At 37.1% G+C, this 25,797-nt stretch overlaps 1 protein-coding gene across 1 annotated transcript in view; it reads right to left on the bottom strand.

Annotated features, from left to right (window-relative positions):
- Nucleotides 1–9,519: 9,519 nt before the first annotated feature.
- Nucleotides 9,520–25,797, bottom strand: part of LOC145715180 (uncharacterized) — a 91,296-nt gene continuing 75,018 nt past the window's right edge. Inside the window, exons 3-8 of the mRNA XM_081794852.1 lie at nucleotides 18,068–18,172; nucleotides 13,408–13,512; nucleotides 12,535–12,588; nucleotides 11,316–11,420; nucleotides 10,591–10,644; nucleotides 9,520–9,686 (exon numbers count right to left, since the gene is read on the bottom strand). Coding sequence (XP_081650978.1) covers nucleotides 9,520–9,686; nucleotides 10,591–10,644; nucleotides 11,316–11,420; nucleotides 12,535–12,588; nucleotides 13,408–13,512; nucleotides 18,068–18,172 — 590 coding nt within the window. The remainder of the gene's footprint in view (nucleotides 9,687–10,590; nucleotides 10,645–11,315; nucleotides 11,421–12,534; nucleotides 12,589–13,407; nucleotides 13,513–18,067; nucleotides 18,173–25,797) is intronic.

Here is a 25,797-nt window from a genome sequence, read left to right as displayed (position 1 = left end):
TATAACATCGCCTCTCAAAAAAATACTATTGTAAACAAAAGATGCCTTAGCCTGTTTTAAATCAAAGATTTCCACATCACATACCAACCAATTTTCAAAATTCCTTGCATTTTCACAGGTTTTTTTTACTTATATCTGAGTTACAGTGGATGTGCTATTTATTACATTGCTAGTTATATTACATTGTTACAATTTTCAGGGTCATTTGCATACCATGAAGTTTTACTGCAAGTATTAATATTCTTAACAGAGATAGTACTTTAAAATCACTTACTTCTGAAATGTTATACTAATTACTGCTGAATGTGGTATGTCCAACATTCCTGGAATTCAAACCATGTTAAAAATCAAATGAAACCTTGTGACAAATAGCCATCTCAGAAGACATTAGGTGGCTATGCAGATTTCCCCAGCAACCCACTCGATGTAACCTCTTCGAGGTCTTCTCTCATGAGCTCAATCTTTACTTAGCAACTATTTGGTATAGTATGGTCTCCACCATTGTTACTGTCTTCACTATTCAACTGGCATTAATCATTTGCCTTGTATTTTTATTTGCCACATATACATCTCCTATATCAACTATAACTTATATTTCATGGATGGACTGAAAGAATGGATTGGTATCTTATCATTCTTTGAATTATTTCTCACAATAACAAGCACAATGCTATTTGTATAAAACAAAGGAAGGAGAGAGGTTCCGGAAGATGGCGGCGTAGGAGGACGCGGGGCTCACAGCGCGTCCTGCCGATCACTTAGATTCCACCTACACCTGCCTAAAGAACCCAGAAAACCGCCAGAGGATTAGCAGAAGGGAGTCTCCGGAGTCAAGCGCAGACTAGAGGCCCAAGGAAGAGGGTAGGAAGGGCGGCGAGGCGGTGCGCGCTCCACGGACTGGCGGGAGGGAGCCGGGGCGGAGGGGCGGCTCGCCGGCCAAGCGGAGCCCCCGAGTCTGGCTGGCAAAAGCGGAGGGGCCGGACAGACTGTGTTCCGACAGCAAGCGCGACTTAGCGTCTGGGAGGTCAGAAGTTAACAGCTCTGCTCGGAAAGCGGGAAGGCTGGAGGACAAAGGGAAGGAGAGCTGCTGAGCCCCCGGACGGCAGAGCTCAGCTTGGCGGGGAACAAAGGCGCTCGCCAGCGCCATCTCCCCCGCCCATCCCCCAGCCAAAATCCCAAAGGGAACCAGTTCCTGCCAGGGAACTTGCTCGCTCCACGCAAACACCCAACTCTGTGCTTCTGCGGAGACAAACCTCCGGCAGCGGATCTGACTCCCTCCCGCTGCCACAGGGCTCCTCCTGAAGTGGATCACCTAAGGAGAAGCGAGCTAAGCCTGCCCCTCCAGCCCCCGTGCACCTTGCCTACCCACCCCAGCTAATACGCCAGATCCCCAGCAACACAAGCCTGGCAGTGTGCAAGTAGCCCAGACGGGACACGCCACCCCACAGTGAATCCCGCCCCTAGGAGAGGGGAAGAGAAGGCACACACCAGTCTGACTGTGGCCCCAGCGGTGGGCTGGGGGCAGACATCGGGTCGGACTGCGGCCCCGCCCACTAACTCCAGTTATACACCACAGCACAGGGGAAGTGCACTGCAGGTCCTCACCACGCAAGGGACTCTCCAAAATGACCAAACGGAAGAATTCCCCTCAGAAGAATCTCCAGGAAATAACAACAGCTAATGAACTGATCAAAAAGGATTTAAATAATATAACAGAAAGTGAATTTAGAATAATAGTCATAAAATTAATCGCTGGGCTTGAAAACAGTATACAGGACAGCAGAGAATCTCTTGCCACAAAGATCGAGGGACTAAGGAACAGTCACGAGGAGTTGAAAAACGCTTTAAACGAAATGCAAAACAAAATGGAAACCACGATGGCTCGGCTTGAAGAGGCAGAGGAGAGAATAGGTGAACTAGAAGATAAAGTTATGGAGAAAGAGGAAGCTGAAAGAAAGAGAGATTAAAAAATCCAGGAGTATGAGGGGAAAATTAGAGAACTAAGTGATACACTAAAAAAAAATAATATACGCATAATTGGTATCCCAGAGGAGGAAGAGAGAGGGAAAGGTGCTGAAGGGGTACTTGAACAAATTATAGCTGAGAACTTCCCTGAACTGGGGAAGGAAAAAGGCATTGAAATCCAAGAGGCACAGAGAACTCCCTTCAGACGTAACTTGAATCGATCTTCTGCACGACATATCATAGTGAAACTGGCAAAATACAAGGATAAAGAGAAAATTCTGAAAGCAGCAAGGGATAAACGTGCCCTCACATATAAAGGGAGACCTATAAGACTCGTGACTGATCTCTCCTTTGAAACTTGGCAGGCCAGAAAGGCTTGGCACGATATCTACAGTGTGCTAAACAGAAAAAATATGCAGCCGAGAATCCTTTATCCAGCAAGTCTGTCATTTAGAATAGAAGGAGAGATAAAGGTCTTCCCAAACAAACAAAAACTGAAGGAATTTGTCACCACGAAACCAGCCCTACAAGAGATCCTAAGGGGGATCCTGTGAGACAAAGTACCAGAGACATCACTACAAGCATAAAACATACAGACATCACAATGACTCTAAACCCATATCTTTCTATAATAACACTGAATGTAAATGGATTAAATGCGCCAACTAAAAGACATAGGGTATCAGAATGGATAAAAAAGCAAGACCCATCTATTTGCTGTCTACAAGAGACTCATTTTAGAGCTGAGGACACCTTTAGATTGAGAGTGAGGGGATGGAGAACTATTTATCATGCTCCTGGAAGCCAAAAGAAAGCTGGAGTAGCCATACTTATATCAGACAAACTAGACTTTAAATTAAAGGCTGTAACAAGAGATGAAGAAGGGCATTATATAATAATCACAGGGTCTATCCACCAGGAAGAGCTAACTATTATAAATGTCTATGCGCCAAATACCCGAGCCCCCAGATATATAAAACAATTACTCATAAACATAAGCAACCTTATTGATAAGAATGTGGTCATTGCAGGGGACTTTAACACCCCACTTACAGAAATGGATAGATCATCTAGACACACAGTCAATAAAGAAACAAGGGCCCTGAATGGTACATTGGATCAGATGGACTTGACAGATCTATTTAGAACTCTGCATCCCAAAGCAACAGAATATACTTTCTTCTCGAGTGCACATGGAACATTCTCCAAGATAGATCATATACTGGGTCACAAAACAGCCCTTCATAAGTTTACAAGAATTGAAATTATACCATGCATACTTTCAGACCACAATGCTATGAAGCTTGAAATCAACCACAGGAAAAAGTCTGGAAAACCTCCAAAAGCATGGAGGTTAAAGAACACCCTACTAACGAATGAGTGGGTCAACCAGGCAATTAGAGAAGAAATTAAAATATATATGGAAACAAGCGAAAATGAAAATACAACAATCCAAACGCTTTGGGACGCAGCGAAGGCAGTCCTGAGAGGAAAATACATTGCAATCCAGGCCTATCTCAAGAAACAAGAAAAATCCCAAATACAAAATCTAACAGCACACCTAAAGGAAATAGAAGCAGAACAGCAAAGGCAGCCTAAACCCAGCAGAAGAAGAGAAATCATAAAGATCAGAGCAGAAATAAACAATATAGAATCTAAAAAAACTGTAGAGCAGATCAACGAAACCAAGAGTTGGTTTTTTGAAAAAATAAACAAAATTGACAAACCTCTAGCCAGGCTTCTCAAAAAGAAAAGGGAGATGACCCAAATAGATAAAATCATGAATGAAAATGGAATGATTACAACCAATCCCTCAGAGATACAAACAATTATCAGGGAATACTATGAAAAATTATATGCCAGCAAACTGGACAACCTGGAAGAAATGGACAAATTCCTAAACACCCACACTCTTCCAAAACTCAATCAGGAGGAAATAGAAAGCTTGAACAGACCCATAACCAGCGAAGAAATCGAATCGGTTATCAAAAATCTCCCAACAAATAAGAGTCCAGGACCAGATGGCTTCCCAGGGGAGTTCTACCAGACATTTAAAGCAGAGATAATACCTATCCTTCTCAAGCTATTCCAAGAAATAGAAAGGGAAGGAAAACTTCCAGACTCATTCTATGAAGCCAGTATTACTTTGATTCCTAAACCAGACAGAGACCCAGTAAAAAAAGAGAACTACAGGCCAATATCCCTGATGAATATGGATGCAAAAATTCTTAATAAGATACTAGCAAATCGAATTCAACAGCATATAAAAAGAATTATTCACCATGATCAAGTGGGATTCATTCCTGGGATGCAGGGCTGGTTCAACATTCGCAAATCGATCAACGTGATACATCACATTAACAAAAAAAAAGAGAAGAACCATATGATCCTGTCAATCGATGCAGAAAAGGCCTTTGACAAAATCCAGCACCCTTTCTTAATAAAAACCCTCGAGAAAGTCGGGATAGAAGGAACATACTTAAAGATCATAAAGGCCATTTATGAAAAGCCCACAGCTAACATCATCCTCAACGGGGAAAAACTGAGAGCTTTTTCCCTGAGATCAGGAACACGACAGGGATGCCCACTGTCACCGCTGTTGTTTAACATAGTGCTGGAAGTTCTAGCATCAGCAATCAGACAACAAAGGAAATCAAAGGCATCAAAATTGGCAAAGATGAAGTCAAGCTTTCGCTTTTTGCAGATGACATGATATTATACATGGAAAATCCGATAGACTCCACCAAAAGTCTGCTAGAACTGATACATGAATTCAGCAAAGTTGCAGGATACAAAATCAATGTGCAGAAATCAGTTGCATTCTTATACACTAACAACGAAGCAACAGAAAGACAAATGAAGAAACTGATCCCATTCACAATTGCACCAAGAAGCATAAAATACCTAGGAATAAATCTAACCAAAGATGTAAAAGATCTGTATGCTGAAAACTATAGAAAGCTTATGCAGGTAATTGAAGAAGATATAAAGAAATGGAAAGACATTCCCTGCTCATGGATTGGAAGAATAAATATTGTCAAAATGTCAATACTACCCAAAGCTATCTACACATTCAATGCAATCCCAATCAAAATTGCACCAGCATTCTTCTCGAAACTAGAACAAGCAATCCTAAAATTCATATGGAACCACAAAAGGCCCCGAATAGCCAAAGTGATTTTAAAGAAGAAGACCAAAGCAGGAGGCATCACAATCCCAGACTTTAGCCTCTACTACAAAGCTGTCATCATCAAGACAGCATAGTATTGGCATAAAAACAGACACATAGACCAATGGAATAGAATAGAAACCCCAGAACTAGACCCACAAACGTATGGCCAACTCATCTTTGACAAAGCAGGAAAGAACATCCAATGGAAAAAAGACAGTCTCTTTAACAAATGGTGCTGGGAGAACTGGACAGCAACATGCAGAAGGTTGAAACTAGACCACTTTCTCACACCATTCACAAAAATAAACTCAAAATGGATAAAGGACCTGAATGTGAGACAGGAAACCATCAAAACCTTAGAGGAGAAAGCAGGAAAAGACCTCTCTGACCTCAGCCGTAGCAATCTCTTACTCGGCACATCCCCAAAGGCAAGGGAATTAAAAGCAAAAGTGAATTACTGGGACCTTATGAAGATAAAAAGCTTCTGCACAGCAAAGGAAACAACCAACAAAACTAAAAGGCAACCAACGGAATGGGAAAAGATATTTGCAAATGACACATCGGACAAAGGGCTAGTATCCAAAATCTATAAAGAGCTCATCAAACTCCACACCCGAAAAACAAATAACCCAGTGAAGAAATGGGCAGAAAACATGAATAGACACTTCTCTAAAAAAGACATCCGGATGGCCAACAGGCACATGAAAAGATGTTCAACGTCGCTCCTTATCAGGGAAATACAAATCAAAACCACACTGAGATACCACCTCACGCCAGTCAGACTGGCCAAAATGAAGAAATCAGGAGACTATAGATGCTGGAGAGGATGTGGAGAAACAGGAACCCTCTTGCACTGTTGGTGGGAATGCAAATTGGTGCAGCCGCTCTGGAAAGCAGTGTGGAGGTTCCTCAGAAAATTAAAAATAGACCTACCCTATGACCCAGCAATAGCACTGCTAGGCATTTATCCAAGGGATACAGGAGTACTGATGCATAGGGGCACCTGTACCCCAATGTTTATAGCGGCACTCTCAACAATAGCCAAATTATGGAAAGAGCCTAAATGTCCATCAACTGATGAATGGAGAAAGAAATTGTGGTTTATATACACAATGGAATACTACGTGGCAATGAGAAAAAATGAAATATGGCCTTTTGTAGCAACATGGATGGAACTGGAGAGTGTGATGCTAAGTGAAATAAGCCATACAGAGAAAGACAGATACCATATGGTTTCACTCTTATGTGGATCCTGAGAAACATCACAGAAACCCACGGGGGAGGGGAAGGGAAAAAAAAAAAAAAAAAAAAAAAAGAGGTTAGAGTGGGAGAGAGCCAAAGCATAAGAGACTGTTAAAAACTGAGAACAAACTGAGGGTTGATGGGGGGTGGGAGGGAGGGCAGGGTGGGTGATGGGTATTGAGGAGGGCACCTTTTGGGATGAGCACTGGGTGTTGTATGGAAACCAATTTGACAGTAAATTTCATATATTAAAAAATAAAAAAAATAAAAAAAAAGAACTATGTAAAAAAAAAAAAAAGAATAATTTTAACAAAAGAAGTACAAAACTTATACTCTGGAGACTATAAACCATTATAGAAAGAAATTAAATAAGACCTAAATAAATGAAAAGACATCCTATGTTTATGGATTGGAAGACTTAATACTGTGAATGTGACAATATTCCCTAAACTGATCCATGGAGTCAATACATTCTTATAAAAAATTCCAGCTGGTTTGTTTGCAGAAACTGATGAGGTGGTCCTAATATTCATATGGTAAAGCTCAGGCTCCAAAAAGCAAAAATAATCTTAAAAAGGAAAAAGAAGTAGGGGACTCACACTTTTCAGTTTAAACTACAAAGTGACAGTAATCAAGACAGTGAGGTACTGGCATAAAACTAGATATATAGATTAATGGAATAGAATTTACAATCCAGAAATAAACCTTCCAATGTTTGGTCAGCTGATTTTTGACAAAGGTACTTGCACATTCAATGAAGAAAGAACAGTGTTTTTAATAAATGGTGCTGGGACAACTGGACAGTCACATGCAAAGAGAATATTCTTTTGGATCCCTATCTCACATTTTATACAAAAAGTAACTCAAAATGGATCAAAGACCTAATTATAAGTGTTAAAACTATAAAAATGTTGAAAGAAAACATAACTGTAAATTTTCTTAACCTTAGATTAGACGTTTTTTTAATATATGACACCCAAACACAAGCAACAAAAGAAAAAGTTATACCCTGGACATCATCAAAGTTAAAAATCTTTTGTGCATCAAGGAACACTGTCAAGAAAGTAAAAAGATAATTCACAGGACAGGAGAAAACTTTTGCAATCATGTATCTGATAAGGAACTTATATCTAGAAAATATAAGGGACTTGTATCTAGAATGTATAAAGAACTTCTACGATTCAATAATAAGAAGATAACCAAATTTAAAAACGGATGAGGGTTATGAGTGGATTTTTCTCCAAAGGAGGTATACGTTTAGCCAATATTCACATGAAAAGATGCTTAACATCATTAGCAATCAGGGTAATGCAAGTCGAAACCAGATAAGATACCACCTCATACCCACTAAGATATTATCAAAGGACAGAAGTAACAAGTGTTGACCAGGATGTGGAGGAACTGGGACTCTGATGCACCGCTGGTGGAAATGGAAAGTAATGCAGCCTCTTTGGAAAACAGCCTGCACTTCCTCAAAAGGTGAAACACAGAATTACCATATGACCCAACAATTTCTCTCTTAGGTATATACCCAAGACAAATGAAAATATATACCCATGTAAAAACTTGTACATGAACGTTCATAGGAGAATTATTCATAATAGCTAAAATGTGGAAACAATCCAAATGCGTATCAACCGATGAATGGATAAATAAAATGTGTTATATCCATAGAATAGCCTATTTTTCAGCAGTGAAAAGAAACAAAGTACAGTTGACTTTAGAAAAACAGAGGTTTGAACTGTGCAGGTCCATTTATACGTGGTTTTTTTTTTTATAGTATAGCACTGTAAATGTATTTCCTCTTCCTTAGGATTTTCTTAAATTATTTTTTTAATGTTGATTTAGTTTTGAGAGAGAGCTGTCAGCACAGATCCTGATGCAGGGCTCGAACCCACAAACCATGAGATCATGACCTGAGCTCAAGTCAGACGCTTAACTGACTGAGCCACCCAGGTGCCCCACCTTATGATTTTCTTATTAGCATTTTATTTTCTCTGGCTTACCTATTGTAAGAATAGGGTATATAATACATATAACAACAAAATGTATGTTAATTGACTTTATGTTATCAGTTAGGCTTCTTCTGGTCATCAGTAAGCAATTAGCAGTTAAGTTTTTGGAGAGTCAAAAGTTATACACAGATTTTTGACTGCACAGGGAGTCAGCGCTCTTTACCCCTGTGTTGTTCAAGCATCAACTGTATTAATACATAACAGGACAGAGATAAACCTGGAAAACATTATGTTAAGTGAAACTAGTCACTACGGACCACATATTATATGATTCTATTTATGTGGAATATCCAGAATAGGGAAACTGATGGAGACAGAAAATAGATTAGTGGTTGCCCAGGGCTGAGGGAGATGGAGAAATTGGGAGGTGACTGTTAATAGGTATGGAATATCTTTCTGGGATAATAAAAATGTTCTAAAATTGATTGTTGTGATGAATGTGGTGAATACATCAGAATTCACTTAATTGTATGCTATATTGGGTTACTTGTACAATATGTGGATGATAACTCAGTAGTACCATTATAAATATTTCACTTATGGGGTGCCTGGATGACTCAGGTGGCTAAGCGTCTGACTTCGGCTCAGGTCGTGATCTCGCAGTTTGTGAGTTTGAGCCTCGCGTCAGGCTCTGTGCTGACAACTCAGAGTCTGGAGCCTGCTTCGGATTCTGTGTCTCCCTCTCTCTCTCTGCCCCTCCCCTGCTCGTGCTCTATCACTCTGTGTCTCTCAAAAAAAAAAAACATTAAAAATTTTTTAAAAAATGTTTCACCTAAAATTTTCATCTTTATAGAACAGTGAAATTAAGGAAGAGAAGGCTTTTTCAATATGATAAGCTGGTCCCCTTGAGTGGGCCTACTGTACTGTACAAATATCTCTTTCCTTTCTTTTTAATTCTTTTATTTTTAATTTCTTCCATTGCCCGCTTATCCCTCTCTTTTTCCTTCTTATGGTATAAGCCCCGAAGGGTGACAGTAGACATTTGTTGGCTCTGATGGCAACTTACATCTGAGGAGTTGCTTGGCTTCTAAAATAAACTCTAAACGACACTTACTGTTTTAAGATGTAGCTTACATTTTAGTTTTTTAAAAATGTTCCATCATGTTTGAGAAGAAGTGAAACTTTTCATGCAGATCTGTAAAAATCTAATTTCCCTGGAAGCTCCCACAGACACTTGTATGACTCACCATCAATTGGCAGGATTTTCAGCAGCTTCTCTAGTTCCTTATCTGTGAGCTCAATTCCGAGATTTCCCAGAACATTTTTTAGCTCACTAGATTCAATCTTCTCACCTTTGAAAATAAGAAATTTGGTATACATCTTCATTTCAGATAGCGGTAATCATTTCTTTTTTTTTAAAGTTTTTAAATGTTTTATCACTTATTTTTGAGAGAGAGAGCAAGTGGGCAAGGGGCAGAGAGAGAGGGAGACACAGAATCTGAAGCAGGCTCCAGGCCCTGAGCTGTCAGCACAGAGCCTGATGCGGGGCTTGAACTCACAAGCTGCGAGATCATGACCTGAGCTGAAGTCGGACGATTAACCGACTGAGCCACCCAGGCGCCTCCAGATAATAGTAATTATTTCTAATGAAAAAAGTTATTTTAGGATAATTAATACCATCTCCTTGTTTTCAGACTGAAAACTACAGTAATAAAAACAAACAAACATTTTCAACTACAGAATCAATGTAGATGATAGGTCAAATTTATTTTCTTAATGTGAACAAGAGAGTCTTCTAAAATCAGGACAGACTACTTTCAGATTGAAATTTGATCTATTAATTAAAAAAATAGATGCTTATATGAATTTTTCTTTGAAAAAGTATTTTAATTTAAAAAATAAGAATTATATGATAAATACAATAAATTCATTACTTCCATCAATTTTAGGCTTCACTCTCTAATTTGCTGTGCCATTCTATACTGTGGTTATTAAACACTGGCGAAGTGAATTACATTATTGGCATAAACAACAGAGATTGTAGAATTTGAAAGCAAGAAATCGTATGGTAATTTCATTGCAAAATCAGATAATTTTATATCAATACATGTAACACTAGAAGCAAATATTTCATTAATAAATATAGAGAAATGCCAGAATTTACAAGTCAGTGATGAAGTACCAGGAAATATTAGCAAAAACCAAAATTTAATGTAGATAATTGGAATCCTAATTTTATAGTAACTTTTCAGTCACCTGTAAAATCTGTGATGTTTTCCATCAGTGTTTCTAGAGGAATTTTCTCATCAACTATAAGAGAAGATAAAATCGCAGTATATTATAGATCCCATATATTATGGATCTCATATATTATATAGACTTCAAATATTACATTCTAGATATAATACAAAAGTTTGTGGGAAAACATGGGAAGAACTATAACAGTTGCACTTAACTATGTGTCAGGCCCCATCATAATTGCTAATATTTATTTAAACAAATATTTTTGAACACACTTTTTAGATTATTATTCTACTCAACTTTTATTCTAAGACAAGCATGAATAACAAGAAAATTCTAAACATGAAAACCACGCTATCGCAATGGTGCAGTTTGGCCTATAATATCTCAAATTTATTTGTGTTAGTAAGGGGAAGTTACTTAGAAGTGAATGTGTCTAAAGAATCTGCATTCTTGTATTCAAAACTGGAAAGACTCAACTACTAAACATGATACTTACAGAGAACATAAAAGTCATACATATCACACATATAAAAAACTGGTTTAATTTTGACTTTGTTAACTGGATACTCATAACCTCAAATGACATTCTCTGTGTTTTAGTCATTGATATGGTGTCTCACACTGCTCTTGGGCCTTCCCTTTTCCCTATGAAAAAGGGCATTCCCCCCCCCCCCACCCAAGTTTCTTGTAATTAACCTCTCTCTAGGGTTAACTAGTATATATGATAATATGCTTACCACCAACATGCATGTTTTCAGCCAGATCTTTAAGTTCCGTATCTGCAAGCTTTATCCCCAGGTTGTTCAGAACAGTGCCCAGGTTGTTCATATTGACCTTCCCACCTAAGAAAAGTGACAGTCCATAAAGAATATTAAATGACTTCAAAAGAGAAGTTCTTACACTTTTTTGATACACATATCCCATTGTGAATTTCTTAAGCAGTAGATCATTATTCACAAAATTTGCTTCGGACCAAACAGAAAATGTTTGCTCTAAAGTGAAAAAAATAAATTAATGTTCAACAATTTTAGCACAGAGACAAAATATTTTAAGCAGTCAATTACAAATTTAGAACTATGGCTACTTCCCTTGAGACTTGTCTTGGGGACCAGCCTACAGAAACACAAGGTTTTAAATGGCATTTAATACTGAAATTAGTTTGAGAATTAGGTACAGAAATATGGGCTCAGAGTACAGAAAAGTCTCTCAAGAAATGGATGAAAAAGGGAAGAAAGAGATTGAGTTGTGGCCAAAAAGGGGTGTGGAGAGTTCTAGTTTGCTTATTTTATAGGATGGTGTATGTTGAACATGTAAATGGGCTGAAGAGGTTGAAAATGGCCAGTGGGGCAAGGTCTTAAAAGATATGGGAGACAGTGGAGTCAAGGGCATCCTGGTAAGCTTTGAGGAGGAAGAGGGACTTCTCACTCATCCTTTATACTAACATGGGTGTGCTTAAAGATACCTGAATAGGGAGGGATTGAAGATGTAAAGCTGAGGGCTATCACTCTTGCCAGCCTCAATTTTCTTAATGAATTAAAAAAAATCTGGTTGAAAAAAATGATGTTCAATGAATGCTTAGGGAATTCTGGTACTGGAGGCAAACATTATGTAGTTCTAAACAATAGTAGGTTGACTTTTGATGAATGAACTTCCAATTTAGTTTTTTCTATTTATTAAGTTCTCTGAATCACTGCTAATCATTTATATTTTTTCCCATGTAAACATGAAATTTGATATTTCTCTTCCTGAAAATTTCGAATATGACAAGAAAGTGTGGTGCTTTACTTCCAAGATAGAACATCAGATTCAACTGCTAAAATAAAGATTGAGGTCCAAAAAAGCATACATTTGCAATCAGTACATATGACAGATGGCAGCATTCAAATTCATATCTTGGAAACAGTATAAAATGAAGATCTCATATTCATTTGTATTCTTATTATGTTTCTCACTCACCTTTAAGGGACTTCACACCATCTAGCAACCTGTTTTTAAAGACCTTGTTATCATCTATAATAAAGAACACAATTAAGGTCATAGAGAAATGATGTGGCTATTCACTAAAACTCTAGTAAAACTGAGATTTTCATGATTTGCCCTAGAAACTTCCCTCATTAAAATAAAGTTTGAGAGAAAATTAGGGAAAGTTTATAATATGGTAAGTCTATCTAAAATTTAGCATACAAGGCACTCTATAACATGCACAGCTTTTTTGGAAAATATCACCTCTGACCTTTTATCCCCTTCCGGTCTAACACCACTTCTTTCCCTTGGTTGCTTCCCACAACTGCCTATAGGTATCTAAAAAGGTAAGGGTAGCCTCAGAAATGTAGTCCCCTTGATGGCATGAGTCAGCATCATGGGGATGATTATTCCAAAACAGAGAGTTAAACTGCATAGATGGAAATTTCCCTCTACAATAAGTGAACATTTAAATTATTTTGTTTGGCATTTGCTTGTTTATTTACTGTTGCATCTTAGCAAATGGGGATAGTTTGAGTTTCTAAAAAAAAAAAAAAAAAAGCTTAAGAGGGGACAAAACAAACACGGGGTAAAAAAGAAAGGCAAACCAAGAAACAGACTCCTAACTATAGGGAACAAACTGATGGTCACCAGAGGGGAAGATGGTGAGGGAAGGGTGACACGGGTGATGGGGATGAAGGAGGGCACTTGTGATGAGCACAGGGTGATGTGTGGATGTGTTGAATCACCAAATTGTACACCTGAAACTAGTATTACACTGTATGTTAACTAACTGGAATTTAAATTAAAAAATCTTTAAAAGCTTCAAAGAACACTTTAAGGTCACATCAGTATATAAATGCCTACCATTGAAAGGCAGATTTTTCAGCAGCTTCAAACGTTCCTTATCTGTGAACTCTATTCCCATGTTTTTCAGAATAGCTTTCACATCTTTGACATCAACCTCCCCTCCTTAAAAAAATAGACATCATTACATATACGAATTTAAAGGATCATCTAATGACTCCAAACAGGGAAAATTAATCTATGGCTATATAGATTGAATCGGTACAGAATAAAGAGCATAGGCCAATGAGACCTCTCCAAATATACTGACGATGACTTTCACAGAAAAAGAATTTGATCTCTAAGTGCTAATAAAAGAAGTCACAGTCACAATGACAATGGCAAGGCAACTCTGAACCCTGTGAGATTTACATTATGTATCTGCTATTCAATTGGAATATTATAAATTACTTATTCAAATAAATGTATAAAATAAGGTAAGATCTGTTAGTCTCATTTTTTGTCAGTTATCTGTAGTCTTTATCAAAATTTTACTTCATATATTATTTCACTAGTACAGAGTTTGGCCATTCTAAAAAAGAGAAGAACAAAATATACAAATAAAAAATATACCAGAAAACAAATGAGTTGCTAGTAATTTAATGAACCAAGAAATAAATGCCATAACTAATATGGCAATTGAGGAATAATGATGAAATGTAATTATTATAAATACTAAATGTTTTAGATTCATAATTTCTCTCTTACCTGTAGTAGCTTTTACTCCATCCATCACCTCTTTCAGACCAACCATTCCATTAGCTACAAGAAAAGGCACAATGAAAATAATGTCAGAAGCCCAGAAGACAAATTTAAGACATATATTTTAAGGAAACAATTCCATTAAAAATTCCTTACATCTTCATTTTACCTGAGACCATTTAGAAAATGCCTGGATCTCAGGGAGTTAAGATGATCTCCATCAATACAAAGGTCTCTTGTATACTAGAAACTGGGTCAGGAAAAGTGTGCTCTTCCTAGTATTTTGGATGCCATTATAAGCCATAGCTGAAGATACTATTGGAGTTGGCCAGGTATTCTGGTAACTTTACTTCATGTACCCACAAACAGCTGAGGAAGGGACCACTAATCCAGCTTGGTATGTTCTAAGATTGCTTCCTGCAGGAGATGTGTGTGAACTACATTAATGTATCAGAGCAGTTGATATGAAATATGGAAGGATGGAAGAGCCTTCACATGGAGGAGAAGTTGAGAAAAATGTCCAGGGACATCATGCTATGTGGGTAAAACTACAAGCAGCTCAACATGGCTGGAACAGTAGAAAAATGAGAGAAGATATGTCCACACAGGCAGATGGAGCTTGAAGGTCTCATGCACTATGATAAAAATCTTTGAACACGTTTTCGAATGAAGATTTCATTAGACAGGAGGATAGATAGAAGAATGGCTTGTTGACTTCTCTATAAATAGATTTTCAGATCCCTATTATTTTGCTTTCTTATTGTTTAGACTATTAGAGTCCTGACAGCACCCTCTGCAGTTTTTGGTATATTTACGGAGAGGTGATGCTGTTTTAGGTTAATTGTAATGAAGATCCAAGATTTATTCTGACTTTAAAATTGGGCTCTCCTCCAAGTGTCCATCAATAGATGAATGGATAAAGACGTAGAACATATGTGTGTGTGTGTGTGTGTGTGTGTGTGTGTGTGTGTGTGTATGATGGAGTATTATTCAGCCTTAAAAAAGAATGGAATCTTGCCATTTGCAACAACATGGATGGAGCTAAAGAGTATAATGCTAAGAGAAATGTTAAAGACAAATACTATATGATTTCACTCATATGTGAAATTTAAGAAACAAAATGAGTAAACAAAGAAAAAAAAAAAGAAGAGAGAGACAAACCAAGAAGTAGACTCTTAACTATAGAGAACAAACTGGTAGTTACCAGAGGGGAGGTGGGTGCGGGAATGGGTGAAACAGGTGATGGGGACTAAAGAGTATACTTATCACATATATATAGAATTGTTAATATATTATATACCTGAAATAATATAATTTTCTATGTTAACTATATTGGAATTAAAATTAAAGACTTCAGTAAAAAAAATAAAATTGGGCTCTCCTCCAAGCTTTCTAACATGTATCTGTCAATTAAATCTATTTTCAAACATATCAGATATAAAGGAAAAATTAAAAAACGGCCTGAGGTCATCTGTAGTGTTCACCATCAACTTGTAGATTTTTTGACAGCTTTGCAAGTTCCTCTTCCGTGAGCTCAAGTCCCAATTTTTTAAGGGTGTTGTCCAGGTTATTGACATGAACCTTTCCCCCTTAGGAAAGATAGAAGGTAGGAACATGAAAAAAAAGTGTATTATGCCAAAATTCTGCATGCATATCAACTTTCTATTTATTTATTTATTATGTTTGTTTGTTTAAGGTGAAGTGATTTTTTCGTGCATAGAGAAGGGGTGTACAGAGTTGAAAAAAAATGCAAGTTCCATATGGAACTTCCTACAAGATAAAATATACGCTGTTATCAGTTAAAATGTGGGTAGACTGCAAGAATCATAAATAAGGAATGATACCAAAGTGAGGAGCCAGGATTCATAATTGGAATAAAATTGTCAAGTTGGGGAATGTCAGACAGTATGACTTTTAATTAGGTCTTACTCACCATTGAGAGATTTCACACCCTTTAGCAACCTGTTGTGATATACCTTTCCAGCAGCTGTAAGAAAAGCCATAATTCATGCAATGGGGAAATTAACATGAAATCGCAAAAATGGTGTGAAATAAATAATAATTTAAATAAACAATTTCAAAAATAACATTTTAAGAAGAGTTGTCTCTAATTTTTAGTTTATTTCATCTAATATAATGAAGGTTGGAAACAGAAACCTCTCTCCTTGTGACAAACCTCTTTATTCCAGTACCTGAGGAAGTCTCCTTGCTCAAACATGAGTATAGCTTCCCTTTGCTTTTAAATTTCTGCTTCCCATCTTTATTTTTTTTTCATGGATCTCCAATCTTTCTTTTTTTTTCTCTTCTCATGATATGAACAAATTAGTAGCTTGATAGGTAACAATATGTTTATCTGTTAATGTCAACTCTTGTCTAAAGGGTTATTTAACTTCCAATATAAATTCTAAGCGACAGTGACAGGTTGCTATATACTTATAACTCAATTTAATATTTTTTCTTTTATACTTTTGGGGAAAAATAAATAGAAACAAAGTTGAAAATATTTGCACAGACCTAAAGACCAACAAAAGACCTCCATGACACCTCTATCAATCTCACCATCAATTGGCAGTGTTTTCAGTAGCTTCTCTTTTTCCTGATCTGTGAGCTCAATCCCCAGGCTTCCCAGGAAAATTTTCAGGTTATTAGAATCAACCTTCTCATCTTTTAAGAGAGGGAACAATAGACATATAAGCTTTCGGAACTCTGGTATTATATCAAGTTGTAAAATATGTACTATGAAGTTTAATGATATCCTAATTTCAAGATGAGGTGTTAGGCGAAGATATTCTCAATTGCAGAACCCTTGAGCATATCTTATGGTAATAAAGCATATCTTTATGAGCGTATCTTATGGTATCTTATGGTAATAAAATACCACATTTATTATAAATTGAAGACCATTTTTCCTAAAGCTGGAAAAAAACAACTTTCAGAATAAAATCTGATGAGTGAATTAAGATAACACAGATTCTTATATAAATTATTCTTCAAAAACATTTGCTTTGGTAAGAATTATTGATGATATCAGGAATACATTATCTTGATCATTTCTAAGCTTCACCATGCCATTTTCTATACATTTCTAGATATTTTTCATTTAAACATTTGTGACCCGAAGCATATTACTTGCACAAGTAACAGAAAACTTAGGATTTAAAATTGACATATAGTCTTGTATCCTAGTGTAGAAACTTTCCTAATGTCAATCCATGATTCATATATTTAAAAATAAAACATCAGAATTTATAAGATACCAGAAATACCACTGAAAAAAACTATTATAAAGGACTGAAACCCTAGATTTACATCAACTTCTCATTTACCTGTAAAAGTTTGCAGTTCCTTCATCGGTGTTTTAGGAGAAGTCCTCCTATCAACTGTAGAAGAAAATTAAAGTCATAATGAGATATAAAAGACTCATGAAATATTGTGAAAGACAATGTCGGAGTAAATATAATAAATCCTAACTTACTATGTGCCAGGCATTATCTTAAGTACTTTATATATGCTTACTTAAGAACTATTTACTGAAGAATATCTTTCTAGGCTATTAATTTATTCAGTTTTCATTGGCTTCATTAATACTAGAAAGAAAAGCCTAAACATAACAACATGCCATTTCAAAAATATTAATTTTACTTATAGTTCTATACTATTTCAAAGCTATATGCATTAGTAATGGGAAGAAATTCAGAAGTACTGTCATCTAAGTGGCCTGCATTTTTCTTTTTAAAATGTGGAAGACTGTCTTCTAGTGACCATAATATGGGTAAAGAACATAAAAGACATTCATACAAAGGGCAATGTTTTCACGGTGACTTGGTAGCTGGCTGCTTATATGCTCTTTACATGCTTTGCCCATATTTATAGCTTCTTACTATCAGTGTAGATTACCATTCCTAAGGGCCCTTTCCCCGCAACCTATATTGTCCAAGCTCTCCCAACATGGAACTATGGTATCTGGAAACTTGCTCACCATCACCAGGGAGATTTTGAGTCAGAGCCTCAAGTTCCTTATCTGAGAGCTTGATTCCCATATTATCCAGTATTGCGTTCAAGTCGTTGACATTGACTTTCCCATCTAAGGAAAGAGAGTCCATGAAGAAAATTATGTAACTTCAAAAAAGAGGTTCATAAACCTTTTAGAGACACATGCCCTGTTGTGAATTTCATGAGCTATATGCTAGTGTTCACAAAGATTACATATCATTTCAGGGGGGGTCATATATTCTCTAAAGCCTATTCACAGACCCCCCTTAGTAGTAAGGTTAATAATCCTTGTTCTAAAATGTGGAGAAAAAAAAACCACAGCAATTTTAGAACAAGAGACTAAGGACCTTATTATGCCTATAGAGAAAGTCAACTATGACATTAGAACGAAGGTCACTTCTCGTGAGATTTGTCTTGGGGATCAGACTACAAAATACAAAGTTTTAAATATCATTGAATAAATGCTAAGTGAATTCTAGTTCTGGAGGCAAACATTTTTTACTTCTAAACAATAGGTTTTGATGACTGAATTCCCAGTTTAGTATTTATCTGCAGCTGATTAAATTCCCTGAATCAGTACTAATTCTTGTCTGTCACATTTTGCTATGCAAACTTGAAATCTGGTATTTTTTCTCTTGAAAAGTTTGGAAGAATCTTGAGAAAGTAGAAGGCTTTCTTCCTAGATATAAAGTAAAAGATCAGCAGCTACCGTGAAGCTTGATCTTCAGTGGGAGCATAAATTTGCAATCAGTATATACGATCAGTATAGCAGCAACCACTAATACCTTGGAAACAGTATAAAAGCAAGGATCCCATATTGGTCTACACTCTCATTATGCCGCTCACGTACCTTTTAGAGACATCACAACTTCTAGCAACCTGTTTTGAAAGATCTTGTCATCATCTGTAAGAAAAGGCAGAATTTAAGTCACAGAGAAATGTGGAAAATCACAGAGAAATTAGGAAAAATGACTTTTTGAGAGTTTTCTCTTATTTTAATAAAATTTGAGAGAAAATTGGGTGAAATTTAGCACATCATGCACACCTCTGTTCTTCTTCCCAATCCTGCCTTTATTCACTTCCAATTATTAATCCTTTCTTCTTTCACAAATCCCAGTTTAACCTTTGTTTTTTCCTTTTTTGTTTTTCCCTATTGATAAAAAGACTCATCATAATGGAAATGCTGCTTCCTAATCTAAAAGTAAAACCACCTAGGGATTCATTTCAGGTATAAGTGGACTTTCTAAAAAAACATTTTTTTTTTTTTGAAATGGATTTTCTATATCCTAGAACTTAGGAAATGGAGGTAATTTTAGAGCTTCTCGCAGACGCAGAAATCTAAAACTTCTTTTTGGGGACAGCTGGGTGGCGCAGTTAATTAAGCATCCAACTCTTGGTTTTGGCTCAGGTCATATCTCACGGGTTGTGAGATCAAGCTCCGAGTCCAGCTCCGTGCTGACAGTGCGGAGCCTGCTTGGGATTCTCTCGCTCTCCCTCTCTCTCTGCTCCTCCCCAACTCACACATGCTCTCACCTTCTCAATATGAATAAATAAACTTAAAAAAAACCACTCTTTGAATACATCAATATTTAAAATGCTTACCCTTAAAAGGAAGAGTTTTCACCAGCTCCAAGCATTCTTTACCTTTGAGCTCGATCCCCATGTTTCCCAGAACAGCTTTAACGCTACTGACATCAACATTTTCTCCTTAACAAAAAGATCAAAACAATGACATACATGGAATTTAAGTACAATCAAATTATTGCAAATAATTAAACTAAATTATGATGCTAAAACAATAGGATTATGAGCTGGGGAAAGTAATGATCACTGAGCTCTGCCCAAATACATGGAGATAATGTCATTTATGGAAACATAATTGCCTTTTTTTAAAATAAGTTTATTTATTTTTGAGACAGAGAGAGACAGAGCATAAATGGGGGAGGGGCAGAGAGAGAGGGAGACACAGAATCAGAAGCAGGCTCCAGGCTCTGAGCCATCAGCCCAGAGCCCGACGCAGGGCTTGAACTCACGGACCATGAGATCGTGACCTGAGCTGAAGTCAGACGCTTAACCGATTGAGCCACCCAGGTGCCCCAGCTTTCTAAAGGCTAATAAGAGATGGCACTCTCACTCTTAAATACTGAGAACAATACTGAGGGGTGATCGGGGGTAGGGGAGAGGGGAAAGTGGGTGATGGGCATCAAGGAGGGCACCTGTTGGGATGAGCACTGGGTGTTGTATGGAAACCAATTTGACAATAAATTATACTTAATAAAAAAACAAGAGAGAGAGAGATGGCACTCTCAACGGCGGTCATGAGAATGTATCCACAGGAGTTCCAACTATGGAGAACATAATTAACCAAGGGCCCCACCTTCTGCTTTGAAATTAACCTGTGTTTTTTTGCACTAATGCCATATGTATCATTGGCACTGGCCAATCACAAGTGCAGCCAAGATACTAGGGGAGCCCTGTTCCTGGAAGATACAGAATGGTGATTCTAACCAGAGGATTCTTGAAAGCACTTTTGCCAGGCCCTCCTCAGACTGCATGACAATCTAGGATGCTTCCGCCCAAACATTTCTTCCTCTTTCCTTCACCTGGTGCCAGATTTGCCCTGCAGTCTGACAGCCTCCCAGCCTTTCAGGCATCCTCCTTATTTTCTCTTACGCAGGCATTTCCCCTAATAATGTCCTGGCATGTTTAACCCTGCCCCGGCTTTTGCTTCTTGGGAGGCTTGGACTAACATACTCAAAATGACAATGACACAAAGTGGGTATTATAGATCTCTTTTGTCAATTTTCAAGCTGCAGATGGCTTATCTTCATAATTCTATTGACATGAAGAATGTATCACCTCTCCTTTAAGTAATTACCAGGGTCTTTTCCAAAGATTCATTTCACCCTTTATTGTACGTTTTGGCTGTCTTAAAATAAGGAAAATGAAGCGTATTCGTGAAGAATACATCAGAAAATTCTCCAATTTCTGGGCTACTGGCTATGAAAACCTTAAACAAATAGGAGGTAAAAATGATAGAATTAGCCTAGCAATTAAGGCATGAAGAAAAACAGTACTGTAAAAATTAGGATCCTATGTTTACATTAACTTCTCAATCACCTGTGACAGCTTTCACGCCATCCATCACTTTATTCAGATCAACTTTTCCATTAGCTATGAAGAGAAGGGACAATTGAGACATGTAATCAATGTCATGAGCTCCAAAAAACATATACAAAGGATATATGTTGATGGAAAATTCCACATAAATTCCATTAATATCATAATTTTATACATACTTATATTAAATCTGTGAATTTCAAGGATTTAAGCTGATCTATTTTTCCAGTGTTTCTGGATCATTGGTATTTATCAGCTCTCTGGTAGCACTTCAGGTACTGCTGTGAGCCATGAGTGCCATAGCTCATATAGGAACCACTAATTCAAACTAGACTGTTAAATGTATACATCATAGAGTATGTAGTGCCTGGACAAGTTAAAATATCAGATTTTAACTAAAGGAAAGGGGAATGCATAGAAAGAGTCTTCTACATGGAAGAGGGGCTGAGAAATATAAAGTAAAACCACACCTGGGTACAACATATACAACATATACATATGCAGTGCATGGAGAACTATAGTCGGTTCAGCACTGCAGAAGAATAAAGTATGGATTTGGGAAAGGAAAGTTCATACAAGAGAGGTAGGTTGGACTCAGATTATTAAGGGATTTGTAAGTAATTTTAAGAAGCTTAGCCTTTATCTACTAGGTTATATAGAATCATTGAGTGGTTATAAGTTCAGGAATGATATGGACCAATTTGCATTTTATTTTAATTTTCTTTAACTTTAAATTATAATTAATTTTATTATTACAAAATTACATTTATATTGAAATATATAGAGAGTGATGTCATCAAGACGGTGACATAAGTTTTTCCTGACTTCAGTCCCCCTCACAAAAAGACCATCTTGCAAGTATCCACAGACAAGACACCATTGTGAAAATCCCAGGATATGGTTGTGAGGCTGATGAATCTCCCTGAACCACAGAGACTGAGAAGGACCACATTAGAAGGGTAAGACAATCAGCTATGCTCTGGCTGCACTGCCCCTCTCCCAGGCTAGTATAGTGCTGCACTGAGAGGGCTTCCCAGAGCTATGGTTTCTCTGGTGGGAAAAAGAGAGCCCAAGGTAGACATCCAGCTCCTCCAGAGTTGGGGGTTGCTTCCTGGAAGGCCCACCTGGGTCCTGTCCCATAGGTATTGGGGAGGGGGGGGGAGGTATCCGTGGGTCTTAACCATTTGAGATCAGAATGAGATGGAGAAGGGAAACATGGCTTACATTAACCAGCACGTGGATCTTGGCAGATTGTTTCTCCTAGCAGCAGTGCCTGAGTAGATATCTGACACAGTGGTTTTGCCCATCTGCAGAGCCAAGATGGTGGTCCCTCTGGCCAGGGAACCATTCTGCTTGAGTTGGGTCCCGAGCCAATAAGCCTTTCTGGCCTTGGAGCCTCTTCTATCACCCCATCCAGATGAGGAAGCAAATTCATGGCTCCTGCCTATTGCTGAGTATAGATAGTCCTCTGTCCTGCCTGACCAGAAAACCTATTGAGAGCATCCCAGAGACTGTGTAGATTACCCTACAGCCCCTCTTACAGCAGTGCCTGAGTGAAGAGCCCACTCATTGGCTCTGCCTCTCTGCAGAACTGAGCTAGTGGCACTATCTGGCCAGGGATATTGACGGATACTCCTGCCTGACTCAGGTACCCAGCCAATAAGACTTATCAGCAAAGGAGCCTATGATATAGAGACTGGGCTGGGAAGGAAATTCAAAGTCCTGACCAGGGATGAATATAGCTTCCAGCCTTATCTGACCAAGAAGCCTAACCAGAACACCTGGGAAGTTGCATAGTCCATCCTACAGATCTGGTTATAATGGTGCCTGAGCAGAGACCCCAAAATTGACAACCTAGAAGAAATGGATAAATTATTCCTAGAAACATACAACTTACTGAGATTGAATCATGAAGAAACAGAAAATCTGAAGAGACCAAAAACAAGTAAGGATATTGAGTCAATAATCAAAATCTTCTTCCCCAAAAGTCCAGGACAAATGGTTTTATTGCTGAATTTTTACCATTTAATGAAGAATTAATACCAATCCTTCTCAAATTCTTCCCAAAAAATTTAAGAGAAGGGAACACTGCCAAACTCATTTACAAGGTAGCATTTACCCTGATACCAAAGCCAGACAAAGATACTACAAAAAAATTAAAACTATAGGCCAATGTCCCTGATGAATATAAATGCAAAAATTCTCAACAAAATTCTAGCAAACCAATTCAATAGCACATTAAAAGGATAATATAGCATGATTAAGTGGGATTCATGCCTAGGATGCAAAGGTATTTCAACATGTGCGAATCAATAAATGTGACATACTGCATTAATAGAATGAAAGATAAAAATCACATGATCATCTCAATTGATGCAGAAAAAGCATATGACAAAATTCAACATCCATTCATGATAAAAGCTGTCACTAAATTAGGTAGAGAAGGAAAGAATCTCAACATAATAAAGGCCATGTATGACAATACTCAATACTTAACATCATACTGTAACAGTGAAAGGTTGAAAGCTTTTCCTCTATAATCAGAAATAAGACAAGTGCTCACTCTTACCACTCCTATTCAGTATAGTACTAGAAGTGTTAGCTAGAACAATTAGGCAAGAAAAGAAATAAAAGTCACCAGAATCAGAAAGAAAGAAAGAAAGAAAGAAAGAAGGAAGTAAAAGTGTGTCTATTTGCAGATGACATTATTTTAAGTATAGAAAATCCTAAAGACTCAACCAAAAAAAAAAAAAAATAATAACTTGTTAAATTTAATGAATGAATTCAGTAAAGATCGAGGATACAAAATCAACATACAAAAATCAATGGTGTTTCTATATACTAACAATGAATTATCAGAAAAAGAAATGAAGAAAATAATCTCACTTACAACAGCATCACAAACTATAAAGTACTTAGGAGTAAATTTGGAAGAGACACAAATAGAAAGATATCCTGTGTTCATAGATTAGAAGAATTATTAACATTAAAATGTCCACACTAAGGCAATGCCATCTATAGATTCAATGTAATTCTTAAGATTCCAATGGCATTTTTTACACATGCATAAAATATAATCCTAAAATTCATTTGGAACCACAAAAGCTAAACCAATCCTCAAAAGAAGGGTAAAGCTGGACGATCACAATTTTTTACTTCAAACTATATTATAAAGCTATAGTAATCAAAACAGTATGGCACTGGCATAAAAACACACACTTGGACCAATGAAAGAGAATCAAGGGCTTAGATACAAACTCATACATATATGGCCAACTTCTATTTGACACAGAAGCCAACAATATTCAAGCAAGCCTAGAATACTCAATGGAGAAAAGAGTGTCTTCATTAAATGGTGTTAGGAAAATTGGATATTTACATGACAAAGAGTGAGATTAGACCACTGTCTTATACTGTTCACAAAAAATCAACTCAAAATGAATTAAAGAATTAAATGTAAGGCCTGAAATCATACATAAAACTCCCAAGGGAAACGTAGAAAAAAGCTCTTTGATGTTGCTCTTGGCAATGATTTTTTGGATGTGACTCCTATAAAGCACAAGCAACAACATAAAAAATAAACAAATAAGTAGGGCTACATCAAACTGAAAAGCTTCTCTGCATGGCAAAATAACCATAAGAGACCCTTAAACACAGAGAACAAACTGAGGTTGATGAGGTTTGGAGGGGAGGTAAATGGGTGACAGGCACTAAGGAGGGCACTTTTCAGGATGATCACTGGGTGTCATATGTAAGAGATGAATCTCTGGGTTCTACTCTTGAAGGTAAGACTACACTGTATGTTAACTAACTTGAGAATAATAATAACTAAAAAAAGAATCAACAAAATGAAAAGACAGCCTATGTAATGGAAGAAAATATTTACAAACCATATATCTTATAAGAGGTTAATATCCAAACTATATAAGGAACTCATATACCTCAATAACAAAGAAACCAAATAACACAATTTAAAAATGGGTGAAATATCTGAAAAGACATTTTTCCAAAGAAGATATTCAAATGGCCAACAGGTCCATTAAAAGGTGGCCTATCCTCACTAATCATCAGGGAAATGTAAATCAAAACCACAATGAGGTATCACCCCACACCTGTTAGAATGGCTATCATCAAAAAGACAAGAGATAGAAAGTACTGGTAAGGATGTGGGGGAAAGGGAAGCCTCGTGCACTGCTGGTGAAGGTGTAAATTGGTGCAGCCAACGTGAAGAGTATGAAGGTTCCTCAAAAAATTAAAAATGGAACTACATATGATCCAGAAATTATGACTTGGGTATATATCCAAAGTAAACAAAATCTATGTCTTGAAGAGATAACTGCATCTTCACATCCATTATAGCATAATTTATAATAGCAAAGACATGGAAAAAACCTAAGCATCCATTGATGGAGGAATACATAAAGAAAATGTGGGGTATATATACAATGGGATATGAGGGTATATATGGGGTATGTATACAATGGGAATGAGTTTTGGAAGCGTGTGGGTGTTTAGGAATTTGTCCATTTCTTCCAGGTTGTCCAGTTTGCTGGCATATAATTTTTCATAGTATTCCCTGATAATTGCTTGTATCTC

Source organism: Panthera onca (genome assembly GCF_046562875.1).
Source record: "Panthera onca isolate mPanOnc1 chromosome E1 unlocalized genomic scaffold, mPanOnc1 haplotype 2 h2.Chr16_ul_7, whole genome shotgun sequence".
NCBI lineage: Eukaryota > Metazoa > Chordata > Mammalia > Carnivora > Felidae > Panthera > Panthera onca.
The sequence above is the reverse complement of the archived record's forward strand: the minus strand, read 5'-3'. Positions and strand labels throughout refer to the sequence as shown.